Source organism: Gracilinanus agilis, chromosome 1, assembly GCF_016433145.1.
Source record: "Gracilinanus agilis isolate LMUSP501 chromosome 1, AgileGrace, whole genome shotgun sequence".
Classification (NCBI taxonomy): Eukaryota; Metazoa; Chordata; class Mammalia; order Didelphimorphia; family Didelphidae; genus Gracilinanus; species Gracilinanus agilis.
In genome coordinates, this window is record NC_058130.1 from 665,686,891 (window position 1) to 665,701,753 (window position 14,863).

The 14,863-nt window shown below is 34.5% G+C and overlaps 1 protein-coding gene across 1 annotated transcript; it reads left to right on the forward strand.

The window, feature by feature from the left end:
- Positions 1-5,327: 5,327 nt before the first annotated feature.
- Positions 5,328-6,182, forward strand: LOC123255363 (phosphorylated adapter RNA export protein-like). Its single transcript, XM_044684178.1, has one exon. It carries the CDS (start codon positions 5,328-5,330, stop codon positions 6,144-6,146), a length of 819 nt encoding a protein of 272 aa, XP_044540113.1. The 3' UTR covers positions 6,147-6,182.
- Positions 6,183-14,863: the final 8,681 nt, after the last annotated feature.

Below are 14,863 nucleotides of genomic sequence, written 5' to 3' on the forward strand. Positions count from 1 at the left end.
AAGCAATTCTAATTCTGCCTGTCATATTTTAGTCATTCTCAATTTAGAAGTTTTAAAATGTGGATAACCATGCAAAAGCTATATAAGAAGCAAGAAATGGGGACAAAGGCCATTAAAGCGGTTTCAACTCAATGGTAAAAATATATCCCACACATCTGGAAAATAGCAATCAAGTAGTCATTCATCAAGAAGAAGAAAATAGGTCATGTCAACCAAGATATAGGAAATGAAACAGAAAAAGATGTCAGGAAATATTTAAAGGGGGAGAAGGTGGGCGGGGGGAAGAAAACTGGGTCCTTATCATTGGGAAGGAACAATCAGTATAAGACATCATTCCCAAATATAAATGTATACATCACTTCATATTGAAGCATAATTCTTTTCAAATGAATCCCCTTGAATAACACTTCCCTCAAAACTTCAATGGGTTCCCATCATCTACTAATTCAGACCTATACTCCATAATCAAGGCCTCCCACAGTTTTCTGCCTATTTTTCTAACTTATTTCACATTATTTTCCTATTTGTACTGTACATTTCATCCAATTTCATCTACTCACTATGCTCTGATATTGCCTTGCCTTCTCCTCAAGCATATTTTTGCACATCTCTGCTTTATATGCTCAATCGTGCCTATTGAAATCCTTCCCATGTTTTAGGAATTGATTCAAGTGCCATCTAACTCATGAAATATTTTCTGATCTCCCCAATTAGAAATTATTTTTTTTCTTCCTAAATTCATCATTAGCACCATTCTAAATACCTTCCTGAATCTTTATGGTACTTTGTTTATGACTCTTCTCAGTACTTAATATTCTAGATTTTTTTTGCTTGTTTTTTTCACATGTTTCCACTTTATTAGAAAAATAAAAACAAAAACAAAACAAAAAACCCCATAGTGATCTAGACTGGAGCTGCCAGGAAACCCTGGGGGTGGTGAGAGCCTGCAGGGCCTATACAGTGCCAGCAGCTATGCATCCTCTATCTTACAAAGCTAACACTTGGTAGAAAAAGAGGACACCTGGTACAGGATTTTTCATATAAATTCACTGATTGACATGCTTGGCACAAGCTTTATTAAAAGGGCCCTGTGACCTCTTGCAGGATTGCTCAGCAAAGCTCTTGATTCTATGGGACTGGGACCTGGGCAGGTCTAAGCTGACAGCAATGCCCATCAGATTTCCATGTAGTCATCATCCTCATTACTCTTCACTCACCAGGGACAACTTGTGGCTGGACATCTCCAGGATCTTCAGGGCTGACTGAAGCTAGGTAGTACAACAAGCAGCTAGATGATCCAGTAGATAACATATAAGACTCAGAGTCAGAAAGACCGTGTTCAAATCCTGCCTCAGAATTCTTACTAGGTTTTTGAGCCTGGATAAGTCATCTGACTTTTTTGTTCCTCAGCTTCCTTAACTTGTAAATTAGAAATTATAATAGTCATCACCTCAGCAGGATTATTAACATGTGAATTAGCAAAGTTAAAGTGCTTTGCAAAACTTACAGGCTATATAAGTGCTAGAAAAGTAGATAATACTTGTGTCCTTATCTTTTCTCACTTTGAGAAATTATAAATGCCTTGAGGGCAGGGTCTAAGGGACTGTGCACTATTTCATTTTTGTATAACCAGTTTCTAGTAACCATACCATGACTAGGAGAGTAGATAGAATACTTAACTTGGAGTCAAGAAGCTCTGGGTCAAAAGCCTGCTTCTGCTGTTTAATAATAGTATTTGTGTAGTTTAAAAAGCACTCTACACCTTACCTCATTTAATGCAACCAACTTGTGAGGTAAGTGCTAATATTATCTCCATTTCACAGATGAGGAAACTGAGGTTGAGTCATAAAAGTCATATAGTTGTTGGTAAGTATCTCAGGCAGGATTTCCACTCAGGTCAATGTTTAATAATTATGCGATTATCCCTCACTCTCCCTAACACCACATGTTCATTCTGTAGTCAATCTTATTAACTCTACATTCATAACTCATTTTCCCTCCTTTCCTCTATTCTCACAAGTCTATCATCCTAGTGAATGCCTTTATCCACCTCTTACCAGAATTTACATCATAGTGTTCAAATGATTTTCTCTGCCACAAGTATTATCCCTCTCCAATCCATCCTCCATTCAGCTGCCAAAGTGATTTTCCTAACATCTAGCTTTGCCTATTTTAGCTCCTTCCTACCTCCAGAATGAAATATAATTTCCTTTGTCATTTTTAACTCTCTAAATTGGCCCATTTTCCCTTTCCAGGCTTCTTATTCTTTACTCTCCTCCATTCATCCTACAGTCCAGCTATACCTATTAGTTTTCATTTCCCAAAAAGACCAATGATATCATCGGATGATGTCTTACCTTGTTTGTGAATTTGGTTTATGTGAGGCTGAATTTCACAGTCTTCAGCCTCACACACTCTCTTCCAGTCATCAAACTCCAGTGGTAGGACAAAAGTCATGATGACTAGAGATGGCTAGTGATACAGGGGATAAATTTGGCTTCTATATCTGACCAAACTGTAAGTGCTCACAGCACCATATACTCCACCTGCTATCTTTTCTCTTTGTGTCTTTAAATTTACTTTTATATGACTGAAATGTTCTTCATCTTCACTTTTATAGCTTAGCTTCCCTGCTTTCTTTTGAGCCTCAGACCAAATGTCACCTTCAACAGGAACTCTCTTCTCTCTTTCTCAGCACCTAGTTCCTTCTCTAAGATAACTTTCCATCTTCTTGGTTTATCTTTTGTATATACTGATTTATTCATAAGGTGTCTCTCCCATAAGAAAATGAACTCTTGAAAGACAAGGATAGTTTGTACCCTTCTCTCTATCCCTAGCACTTAGCACACTGCTGGTATATAACAGGAGCTTAATGTTTATTGATTGACTGAAGTTATTTAATTTCACCAAGACACCAAGTCTTCTCATTTCTAGAACTTTAATAACACCTCTAGAACTGATCTCATAAGTTTGTTGTGAAGTTCAAAGAAGCTAGCATATATAGCATACTTTGCAAACTTTAAAATGTTATAGAAATGTCAATTGGCATTTTTATGTGCTTAGTAATTGTTGATGAATTAACGATCATCGTAAAAAATGAAATCCTTTACTATACGATCTGGCCAATTCCCTTCTGGAACACTGTATCATTCTAGACACCTTATTACCCAAAATGTATTATCAGATCAGAAATAGAAACTTCAGAGATGATTCCTATCTAATTCCTCTTAGTGATATATTTTTAAGGGAGTGAGTCTGACAAGCACATATATTCTTTCCCTGGGTAAAAGGCAGGGTCAGCCTTGTACAGTCAGTCAGAATAGAAGTAATTTGTGAAGCACTGGGCAGAATCCCCTTCCCCAAAATACCATCCCTCTTAACTCATCAGTGCCTCAAGTGTCAACATTAGAAATTCATTTCTTTATACCTTTGAGGGAAATTTTTTTGTCTTCAAGAATCTTCTATTAAAATCCATGATTCTACATAACTTTGTAAGGGATAACTCCTTAAGCCTTTATCAACTAATACTTTATCAGAAATTATTTGACGGCTTGCTAAGTACAAAACAATTTCCTCATCTCTAAAATGAGAGAGTTGGACTAAGTGATGGCTAAGATTTCTTCCAGATCCAATGATCTATGCTTTAAGATTCCATGGGTATAAAATATTGAGTTAAAACAAGAAGTTAGAAAGATAGAAAAAGAACTAGGATAAGAAAGAGAAGCACAGAAATATCAATTATGTTCAGGGATGATCCTTGTGATATCACTTAGTTATTGAAGCAAATGAAAATAGAACATAATACTCCAAAGCCTCCAAAGTATTGCAATACATAATTTATATCTTGTCCCTTTACCAACCCTGGAACACAATGACCTTGATGACTTCTTAAAAAGGTTGAGGCAGTTAACTTGCAAATTGAAGTAGTAAAGGTCATTGATAAAAGGGCTGAAGAAGACCAAATTTTAAAATAAAATGACAGATGTTTCCATTTACACATGGAGTAGACTAAATATTATAACTAAATATGCTTGATTTAAAGAGAGGAACTTGCTAGAGATTATAATGGTTGTAAAGCAGTTTGTCAAATGTTGAATGTAGCTAGAGTCAGTCCTTTGCGGAAAGCTAAAACAAATAGATATTAAGGTCAAGATAGGTCATCATTACCCTTGTTCCGTAATCATGAATCCCTCAAATAAACCTGCTATTGATTCCTTCAAGGCAATAATGGCTCATGGGGTGAGGGAGAATAGAATAATCAAGAAGATTATGTTGGAATTGTTTTGTTCTATCCCTAATGCAGCTGACATTTTGGATTTTTTTTTAATCTGAGCTCTGCAAAAGTATAATGGGTTGTGTTGGGAAGTCATAGGTTCAGCATTCCTTGTGGTCTTCAAGGAAAGAATATATGACTTCTTACTGACAAATGTTATAGTAGTGATTTCTTTTCAGAGATAGATTAGACTAGAAGACTTTTTCAGTCCCTTCCTAATTCTATATTTAATATTTATACTTTATGACTTTGTGATACTTAATGCCCATACATACTATTTTAAAAGTAGAATATTTAACAGTCCTGAGCCATCCTGACTTTTGTCTAGTCACTGGACTTTGATGACCCTGGAAGACAGAGTGAGGCTGATGATTTAGTGCAGCTGCCTCATTTAAATCCAACTCAGGAACAAATCAAGACATCATCCCATGATGTCAATTATCCTCTTCAAAAAAATAAAAGATAAACAACATTTAACAATGAATGAAAACTACATACCAGGCATTAATAGTATTTATTTCAAAGGCAACAATTTTTAGTATTAGAGCAGGTTTCCTGTAGTTCTCTAGGCAGAACTACAAAATGCATTACATTTGAATTTGTTCTTTTCCTCCTTCCCTTTTTCTACATCTCCTCTTCACTTTGTATCTTACTTCAACAAATATTTTTTTTTGTATGGTCCTATTATTATACATAAACACACAGTTGCTACTCCATTAAGTCCTTCTTAGGTTTGGATTTCAGAGAGCCTTCTGGTTTAAGTACTTCACTCTTCAGTTTAAATCTTAAAATTTACATTTTCCTTCATTTTAAATATGAAAAATCAATCTTAGAAGGAATTTTCCCAAGATCACACAGGTAGTATGTAATAAGGCCAAAATTCAAACCTGTGTTACCTGATTCCATATCCAGTACTCATCTCATTCATGTATCTCATTCTCTAAAATTATTCCCTTTTCATCTGACTCCTGTTAAATTTCTGTTTCCTTCAATGGCTTATTTTAAATGGTAAAGGAAAGCCATCTGTTAAGCTTAATTCACACAGATATGAATGATGACTAGGGGTCAAGATGCAGTAGCTAATGAACTTTGTATACTGGGAATGGAGGGCAACATTGACAAAAGCAGACAGTCAGAGACTTATAATTATTTGCTGGCTAAGAAGTTAATGAGAGAATCACAACAACAGACTGGAAAACTAGACAAAGAATTAGATGAATATATGCATGACGACAAAAAACCCAGTCCAAAAGAAGAAGAAAATGGACCAAGCCATCTCAAACGTAAACGGCCTATTAAAGACAGAATAGGAAACAGATTAGAAATGAATTATAAAGGTCGGTATGAGATTACAGAAGAGGATCCTGAAGAAAAAGTAGCAGATGAAATTTCTTTCAGGCTTCAGGAACCAAAGAAAGATCTGATAGCACGCATAGTAAGAATAATTGGAAACAAAAAAGCAATTGAACTGCTGATGGAAACTGCAGAAGTTGAACAAAATGGTGGACTTTTAATAATGAATGGGAGCAGAAGAAGAACACCAGGTGGAGTTTATCTAAATCTATTGAAAAATACACTAAGCATCAATGAAGGACAAATTAAGGAAATTTTCTATATTGAAAATCAAAAAGAATATGAAAATAAAAAAGCTGCTAAGAAAAGGAGAGTACAAGTCTTGGGGAAAAAGATGAAGCAGGCTATTAAAGGTCTTAATCTTCAAGAATACGATGATGCATCTCGAGAAACTTTCGCAAGTGACACAAATGAGGCTTTGGCTTCTTTGGATGATTCACAGGAAGCACATGGAGAAACAAAGTTAGATTCAGAAGAAGCCTTTGAGATTGATCATTCTGTTGATTTGGAGGTCTTTTAATAACATCTTTAATAGCTAGGGGAATAAATTTTTCTAAAAAACATTGAAGTTAACTTTTTTATTACACTTTGACTATTTCGTTTGCCTTTGCACATGTTACCTAACTAAAAGACATTTAATTTTCTGTTTTGAAGAACACTGTATGTGGGGGATGAAACTAATAAGAGATGTTACCTGTTGTTTTTAAGTCTTGTCTGGCTAAATAAAAAGCTCAAGTGTGTTGAAGTCATACTTCTTTTATCAATCTATTGCATGTGATAAACTGTAGGCAAGAGTAGTAATAACTTAAAGCATGACTGATAATAGGAAATCTGTTCGAATTTTCTCTCTTAAAAACTCAATAAGCTACTTTTAGAACTTCTTTAAACATTCCACCTCTATTTAAGTTTAGTTTTTCTGATTTCCTGAGGCCCCTCAGCAACTTAGAGAAGTTAGAAACTCTAAATTATAACATGACCTGACTTTTGCTCTCAATTCTTTTGTTTTATTTCACCAACTCGATTGGGTGAAAAATAAAAACTTTTCAGGAAGTCTTAGTTTATCTTGTTACTTTATTCCAATAAACAGGGTAAAATGCTAATTATTACTAAGATATATCCCAGACCTGTAGTACACATTCAGAAAAATTTTAGATCTCAATTTCAACTCTTGCTAATCAACTTTAGCAAAGTATCAGATATAATTTCCCATTTCTTTATAAAGAAAAAAAATAAACACTTAAAATGGTAAAGAGAACAAAGTTTACTGGAATCGTGATTTTAGTTTGCAAATAACTAAAAGTATAAAGCCAGCAAAAATGTGCAAGAGAAAATGATATATATCTCATTGTTTTACAAAATCTTGAAATACGTTAGTGTTTCAAATTTGGAGCTAAGTGGGAAGAAGAGAGATTCTCACAGATACCTTTTGATTTGTAAAGCCTGCAAAAATAAAATTTGATTTCTGATAAAAAAAAAATGAATGATGACTAGGCCTAATACTAAGATCTTATGATGATTAACTTGGAGCTAAATGGGGTTTTAAAGAAAATTATAACCCAAATATTTCATTTTACAAAGAGGAAAATGAGGTTCAGATAAGTTAAAATTACTTACCAAAATAAATAAGTCAATATGGTCAGAGCCAGGATTCTAGCTCCTCTGACTCACAATCCATTCTCTTTCTGCTACTCATGGAATAAAAAAGAACATTAATCATCTAAATAAATATCTTACCCTGAAAATTACTGAAGTTCTTTCTTTAAGGCATAGGACCTTTGTCCTTTGCCTACTTCAAACTAGCACCCCTTCCAATCCTAAGCTTACCATAGAAGACAAAAATAGGTTAGATAGTAGTTCAAGTACTAGTCTTATAGTCTGGAAGACTTAAGTTCGAATTTGCCCAAAGATACTTATTAACTGTGTGACCTTGGGCAAGTCACTTGATCATAGTAATGAGAATAATAATAGCATTTACTTCCCAGAGTTATCATGTGAATCAAATGAGATAATGTAAAGTGCTTAGCACAGTACCTGGCCATTAATGGGCCAGGTAATTAATGAATGCTTGCTCCCTTCCTTCTAAAGAACAAGGTACACATACTTAATTTCACAGTTCTGAAATATTGATAACTTGATTAACAAGCTTTCATTCAACCAAAAGAACTTTGATTTAAAAAACAGGTGAAAAGTTAAAGTAACTAAATATCTTGGTTAAGCCAGATGCTGGAGGGAGCAGCAGGCATGATTGCATCAAGAGAAGTGTCAAAGAATTCTCTGAAAATTATTTTGGATAAGAGTAACAGAAAAATGCTCATGATTTCAGACCAATGAATGTAGTATGGATAATAAATAAAATGAACTAAATAAAGAGCTTAATAATGAAAAGTAAATATGGCCTCATGATATCAACTGAAAGGTGTAACTTGGGAATATAATATAGGCTGGAAATCAAGTACTATGGAAATAATTGGAAGTCTGGAAGTCATGAATTATGAGAGGAATGATGGCAGGAAATATGTGAATGAGAATCATTTAGGAAGAACTATGAAACAATGGTAAGGAGAAATTAGAGATTAGAACTCTCCCTAATTAGATTATAAGCCTGGATAAAAATAACATGTGACTGAGTGGGGGAACTTTAGCTTTCAGATTTCTGTTAAAAGGAAAGCTGCTAATAAATTCATGACTATGCTTGCTATTAACTTCATTTTTCTAAAGGAGTAAGATACGAAGAATATTGCTATTCCAGATAGAATCTAAAGAACTCCCTGATAAAGTAAAAATGATGGAAAATTTTAGAAGTAATAACTATGTCACATTGGATATTGTTGCAGGTAAAGATGAGAATTCTGGAAATAATCTGATATTTACCCTAGATTTTAATAGAGCTAATTTAAAGGTTCAAAAATAGGACAAGTTAGATTCCATACTCTAAGCTGGCTCTAAAGAGAGGGAAGCCTTTCATTTTGATGTTCTTGTGATACTGTAGCAATTCATTCAGATGAGGAAACAAAGGAGGAGTTTTCTAAAGGGACTGATATTAATGCTAACACAGATAAATGAAAACTGAGATAGTACATAGATAAGATATGGAAACAAAGACAGGTAGCCAAGTATAAATATAAAAGAGCAGTAAGGCCTCATAAAATCCTTTCAGGAAAGCTAAAGCTAAAGTTTAATAATGAATGCTTTGCAGAACAAAAAAAAAACAAAACATTTTTTTTCTGGTTAGGTTGAAGGCAAGGGGAAAATCAGGGAAGCCATAAGAATCTTAGTATTGTTATATTGGAAATTTGGGGGTCTTAATATTGAGATCCATGATATAAACTCCCTGTGGATGTTTAGGGGACTTGAAAACTACATTTCCCAAGATTCCTCTTATGTAATACAGGTGGGAGGAAGTGTGATTATGTAGACAGAGGTATAAAGTCTCAGAACTTGATTGGGATGCTCTTTCCTAGGAAGCAACCAGGTGGGCAGAGTTAATGGCATGGAATTTGAATGAGCTTTTATCAGGCACGTGGCTATAACTATCAACCCAAATATTATTAAATATATCCTTCTATATTAATTTTAGAATATCATAACTTTCAGCAGAGACAAACCTATTGAATTTCTAGATTTGGACTTTTTTTTCCTACTGATATCTTCTCATGAAAATCCTAAAATGATTCTTCACACTAGTATGGAAGAAGATCCATTTTACTCAAAAGCTACATCAACAGAACATAAGCGGTGACTGGTTCCAAAGAAGTATCAAATTATGGTCCTAGAAATAAAATGTATCTAGTTTCTAAGGAAACCTCTAACTAAGTGCCACAGTATATGGAATGCAAGACCTGGAGTTAGGAGGGCCTGAGTTCAAATTCATTCTCAAGATATTTTCTAGCTATATGCACTCTGGGCAAAATACTAATCTTTTGTCTCAGTTTTCTCATCTATAAAGTGAAGATAATTATAGCACCTATCCCCCCCCCGGGGTCATTGTGAAGATCAAATGAAATTATATTTGTAAAGCATTTTGCAACTCTTAGAATTAATAATTAGGAATAATTAGAAATAATTAATAATTAGGAATATTTAGAATAATTAGGAAATTATTTTTTAAGTCCTAGCTACCTTCATTGTAACACATTTGGGAGATGATATTTTTTAACCTTGGAGTGCCATGAAACAAATGAAAGTACAAAATAACCATTAGACCCATGTGAGCACCTTCTAATGCTACACTTATGATGAAGGCATGGAAGAAAAAGGAGGTACATTCAGGATCAATTACAAATATTAGGGTGTTTGATGCTTTAATGTGAACTTTCATTCAACAAATCATAAATGCACCACATGTAATTATAGGGCGAAATCAAAATATGGGTTGGCATGGTCTCAATAAATGATAATAGAAAATATTAAGAAGCTTAAAGAAATGATAGATCCTATTAGGTTCTTCATGAAGAAGTAAATGGGGCAATGGAGTTTTATCATAAACTCAGAGACATTAAGAAATATAATTTCTTGGAAAACTTGATCATCACACCCTGCAATATCTGAAATTAAAAAAAAAGATTACCCTAATTTCAACTGGAGAAATAATACTTATAGGATGGGGAAATAAGACTAAAATCTTGATAGCATTCCCAAACATGTTAGCATTGGCTCAAGAGGCAGAGGAATGCAATGGTAAGAAGATGAAATTTGTAGTCAGAGGATTTAGATTCAAGCCCTGCCTCTGTCTCTTACTATCAGTGTGTTCTTGGGGAAGTCACAATTTCACTAAGTCTCAGTTTCTTCAAATATAAAATGAGGAGGTTGAACTAGCTGGCTTCTAAAATCCCTCCTAGCTCTTTATCTATGATCTTATGATTTTATTTGATGTTTTATGTTTCAGAACAAAGTGGGCACCTGAAAATATAGTAGAAACTTCTAAAAACCTATTTTGGGGTTAAGTGATTAAAAAGTCCAAAGACTTGTAGGCAGATCATAATATCAAGCTTATATAGAATATCACAATTTTTTTTCTCAAGAAGAATTAAAAGAAGTTAGATATGTTAAATATCTCATAATATCAGAACAAATAAAAATTACTATATCTTATAAGTCATAAATTATGAGTGGCAACTAATTAGAAATCATTTTGGAATTATCAATTTTTATAAAGTCAAGTCTGATCAATATGAACTAAAGTCAAAATACCAAATTAGGTGAATAGTCAAAGATTAAGAGATACTCAAATATTTATAGCACCTCCAGTGCAATCTGTTGAAACAATTTCAACTCAGAAAGATAGGAAGTTACTTTTAATATTATAGTTCCTTAGAGAAATTTAACCATTGCAAAATAGTATATGAAAGTCTAGAAATAGTTTCAACTAGCCAATACTTGATTTCTTTATGAAACAGGAAGAAAAGGCAGCCAGAAGTGTTGTTGGTCTACAGCACAAGCTAATTTGTCAAACATTTAATTTGGAGAACACTAGAAAATGTCCAGCAGTAACATTTCAGAGAATGACATTTAGTTGAAGTCAATATAAGCTTAGAAAATTTGGTGCAAGACTGAATTAAGCCAGATCATGCTGAGAAAATCTGTGGATGAAACTGAAAGGAGGACAACAAATGATTGGGAAATGAAACAGACTTTCTTGGGATTCATATAATGACTCATTCTCTTCAGCAATGATTGGAGAACATTTGAAACTAACTACTCTGGTACCTGATTTGCTATATGAAATGACAGTGTCATTTAAGAAAAAGGAAATTCATGGGATTTGATTAAATATATGCATAAGGAACCTAGACTGTACGTAAAACAATTTTAAGAACGCTTGATGGGAGCAACTGGGTAGCTCAGTGGATTAAGAGTCAGGCCCAGAGATGGGAGGTTCTGGGTTCAAATCTGGTCTCAGACACTTCCTGATTATGTGATCCTGGGCAAATCATTTGACTTCCATTGCCAAGCCCTTACTGCTCTTCTGCCCTGGAACCAATACACAGTATTGATTCTAAGACAGAAGGTAAGGGTTAAAAAAAAAAAAAGAACCCTTGATGATTGATTTTAAAGCTTTCATAAAAAGGGGAAGATTCCAATGAATGGAAAAGCTCCCAAATAGTACTATCACTCTAAAAAGTGACTAAAAATGACAGCAATTAATTAATCAATTAAGGTAAGAGAACAAGGGAAGAGGGAAGTTTTTATTAGACACCTACAATGTACCATGTACCATGCTAAGCCATTTTAACAACATCATCTTAATAGATAGATACTGTTATTATTCCCAGTTTTTACCTGAGGAAACTGAAGCATACAATGTTATATGACTTGGCTAGGCTCACAGAGCTAGGAGGTGTCTGAGGCTGAATTTAAACTTTGCTTTTCCTGATTCCAGACCAAATGATCTATCCACACTGTAACCTAGATGCCTAGTATATCCATGCCACCTGACCCAGCAATGCCACTACCAGGTCTACTTCCCAAAGAGATAGCAATAGGGAAAAGCACCTACTTATACAAAAAATATTTATAGCAACTTTTTCTTGTGGTGACAAAAAACTGGAAACTGAAGGGATGACCAACCATCAGCTGGGGACTGTCTGAAAAAGGTGTGATATATGAGTGTAATGGAATACTCTGTGCCATAAGAAATGACAAAAGAATGATCATGCACACACACAAAAAAACCCTAAAAAATGTATATGAAATGATATAAAGTGAAGTGAGCAGAACCAGGAAAATGTTGACCTAGCAAAAGCAATAATGTATGATGATCAGCAATGAATGACTTAAGTACTGTCAGCAATGCAAAAATCCAGGACCACTCCAAGGGACTTGTGATTGAAAAGCTATTAATAGCCACATATAGGACTGATGGAGTCTGTATGCAGATTAAAGCACACTATTTTTCACTTTATTTCCTTAATTTTTCTCTGGTATAATATGTATCTCTTTTTACAATATGATAAACAAAGAACTATGTATCATATGATAGCACAAATAGGACAAATTCTATCTTGAGGAGAAAGGAGAGTAGGGGGTACGACTATTAAAATTTTATCAAATGTGACAGTAAAAAATATAAAAATAAAACATGCATTATCAAAAAAGTATGCTACCAACTTAAATTACTATTTTTCTCATGTCTCTACTATCTTTTTAACACAGTCATCAAGTATTTCATTAATGACATTCTAAGAAGTGTCAAGTCAATCTTTAAAAAGATAATTTTCTATAAAGTATCCCATTCTCACAGTTATAAATGGTGATTGTAAAGGGTCTACCACATTTATCGTTTGTTTCTCACATGCACACAAAAAGAAATGGAACAAAATGTAGCTTTAAGGTATAATTACACAATAAGCTATCTGTAACACATATGTTAAGTTCATAAAAGATTCCATGACACATACAGTCAGGTAAATTACTTTTTTGAACCACAAATACAAAGAGTATCAAAATTGAAGAAGGCATAAGATAGGGGAATTGATATCCGCCAAAGGCATTCACTAGTAAAATGGAAAATCTTTCTCAAAGGTCAAATAGAAGAGAGTTTATCTATGGGTGTTCCATCTTGCCAGTGACAGTGTGCCAGTTGTAATGAGATCCAGAATATTTTAAGACTTTTAAGTAAGATGACTAAGTATTCAAAAGAGAATAGCAAACCTACCTAGGGAGATGGAGGGACCGAGGAAAGGAATATGGCTTGAGGCTGCATGTTCCCTAGAACAAGTGTTATACTCATACCTCATATTATAGTGTAATGGATGCTCTCCTCCTTACCCCACCCCCTAAGTTTGCTCAGTTACCATTTCTGGATTCCTAGCAACTACACAAAAGCATTGATATGGAGCTTACTTCTGTCTATGAGTGACTTAGGGACTTAAAATGAAAGATGACAAAAAGCCAATGAACTGGAAGTTGATGGACCCATTCCAGTCATTTGTTTCTTCCTTCTGGCTTTGAAAAGTGGAGCTTTCTTTGAGCAACTTCCTAATGCCCAGGTTGGGGAGGAGCAGCTGGTGCCATTCTTTCACAGCCTTCCAAATGGCTGTGATCCTAGGTCTCAATTAGACAAGTCTGGACCTAAATTTGGACTTCCTCTTTTGTATTTTCTTTCCAAAGCAGATGGTCAAGCAATACCCTTCAGATGGCTGTATTTCTGGAAGTTGTGAGAGGTCTGTAAGGTAGTGGTGGTGGTGTCCAGCAGAACATCAGTGGCTGACAGGCAGGGGAAGTGTCTGCATCAGAGAGAAAAGGAACCAGAAGGAAGACTGATATTGACTATTTGACTGGACTCTGTCAAGACAATGATGAAATATAAATGGCTAATTAGAACATTGTACAACTGCTGGATGTTCTGATAAAGTTTAAGGTATTAGCTTCCTAAATGACAATAACTATTTCTATTTGGTTGATGCCATTTAAATCAGTGTTATTTCACTTTGAGATTCTTCTAGATTTATCACTGGACTCAGTATTGGAATAAATGGCCTACATTTATTCCACACCTTCATTCATATTGTACATTAAAGAATTCTTTCCCTGCTTCTTTTTTGGTCGGGAGGAGGTCATAGACTGTAGCCAAAACATACATAGCACTGTTCCTGGGTTGCCATAGTAAAGATTTGATGAGCTGAGGATTGTGAAAATGGGGAATCTAGTTCTCCAAAGTACAATAAAGTTTCGCTACAATGAACCCATTTCAGGTCTATATGGATGGTCTAATGGTAAAACAGGTCACTAGACTGTACTGCCAGCAATAATGATTCTATACTAGCCAAAAAAAGAGTTAAAAGGATTGGAGACAAGCCTCCAGTATGTTTGGAGGATCTTGAGCCTCCAAATTTCTTGAGGAAAATTCCATGGTCAACTTATCTCAAGAGACATGGGAAGTTCTGGCTAAGAGACAGAATTGTAGATCAATGGAATAGACTACTGGTAAATGACCTCAGCACATTAGTGTTTGATAAACCCAAAGATCCCAGCTTTTGGGACAAGAACTTACAATTTGACAACAACTTCTGGGAAAATTGGAAAACAGGATGGGAAAAACACCTCATATCTTATACCAAGATAAATTCAGAATGGGTAAATGACTTAAATATAAAGAGTGAAATCATAAATAAATTAGATAAACATAGAATGGCATAACTTTTACATCATAGGAAAGGAAGGAATTTAAGACCAAGCAAGAAATAGAGAACATTACAAAATGTAAAATGAATGACTTTGATTATATCAAATTAAAAA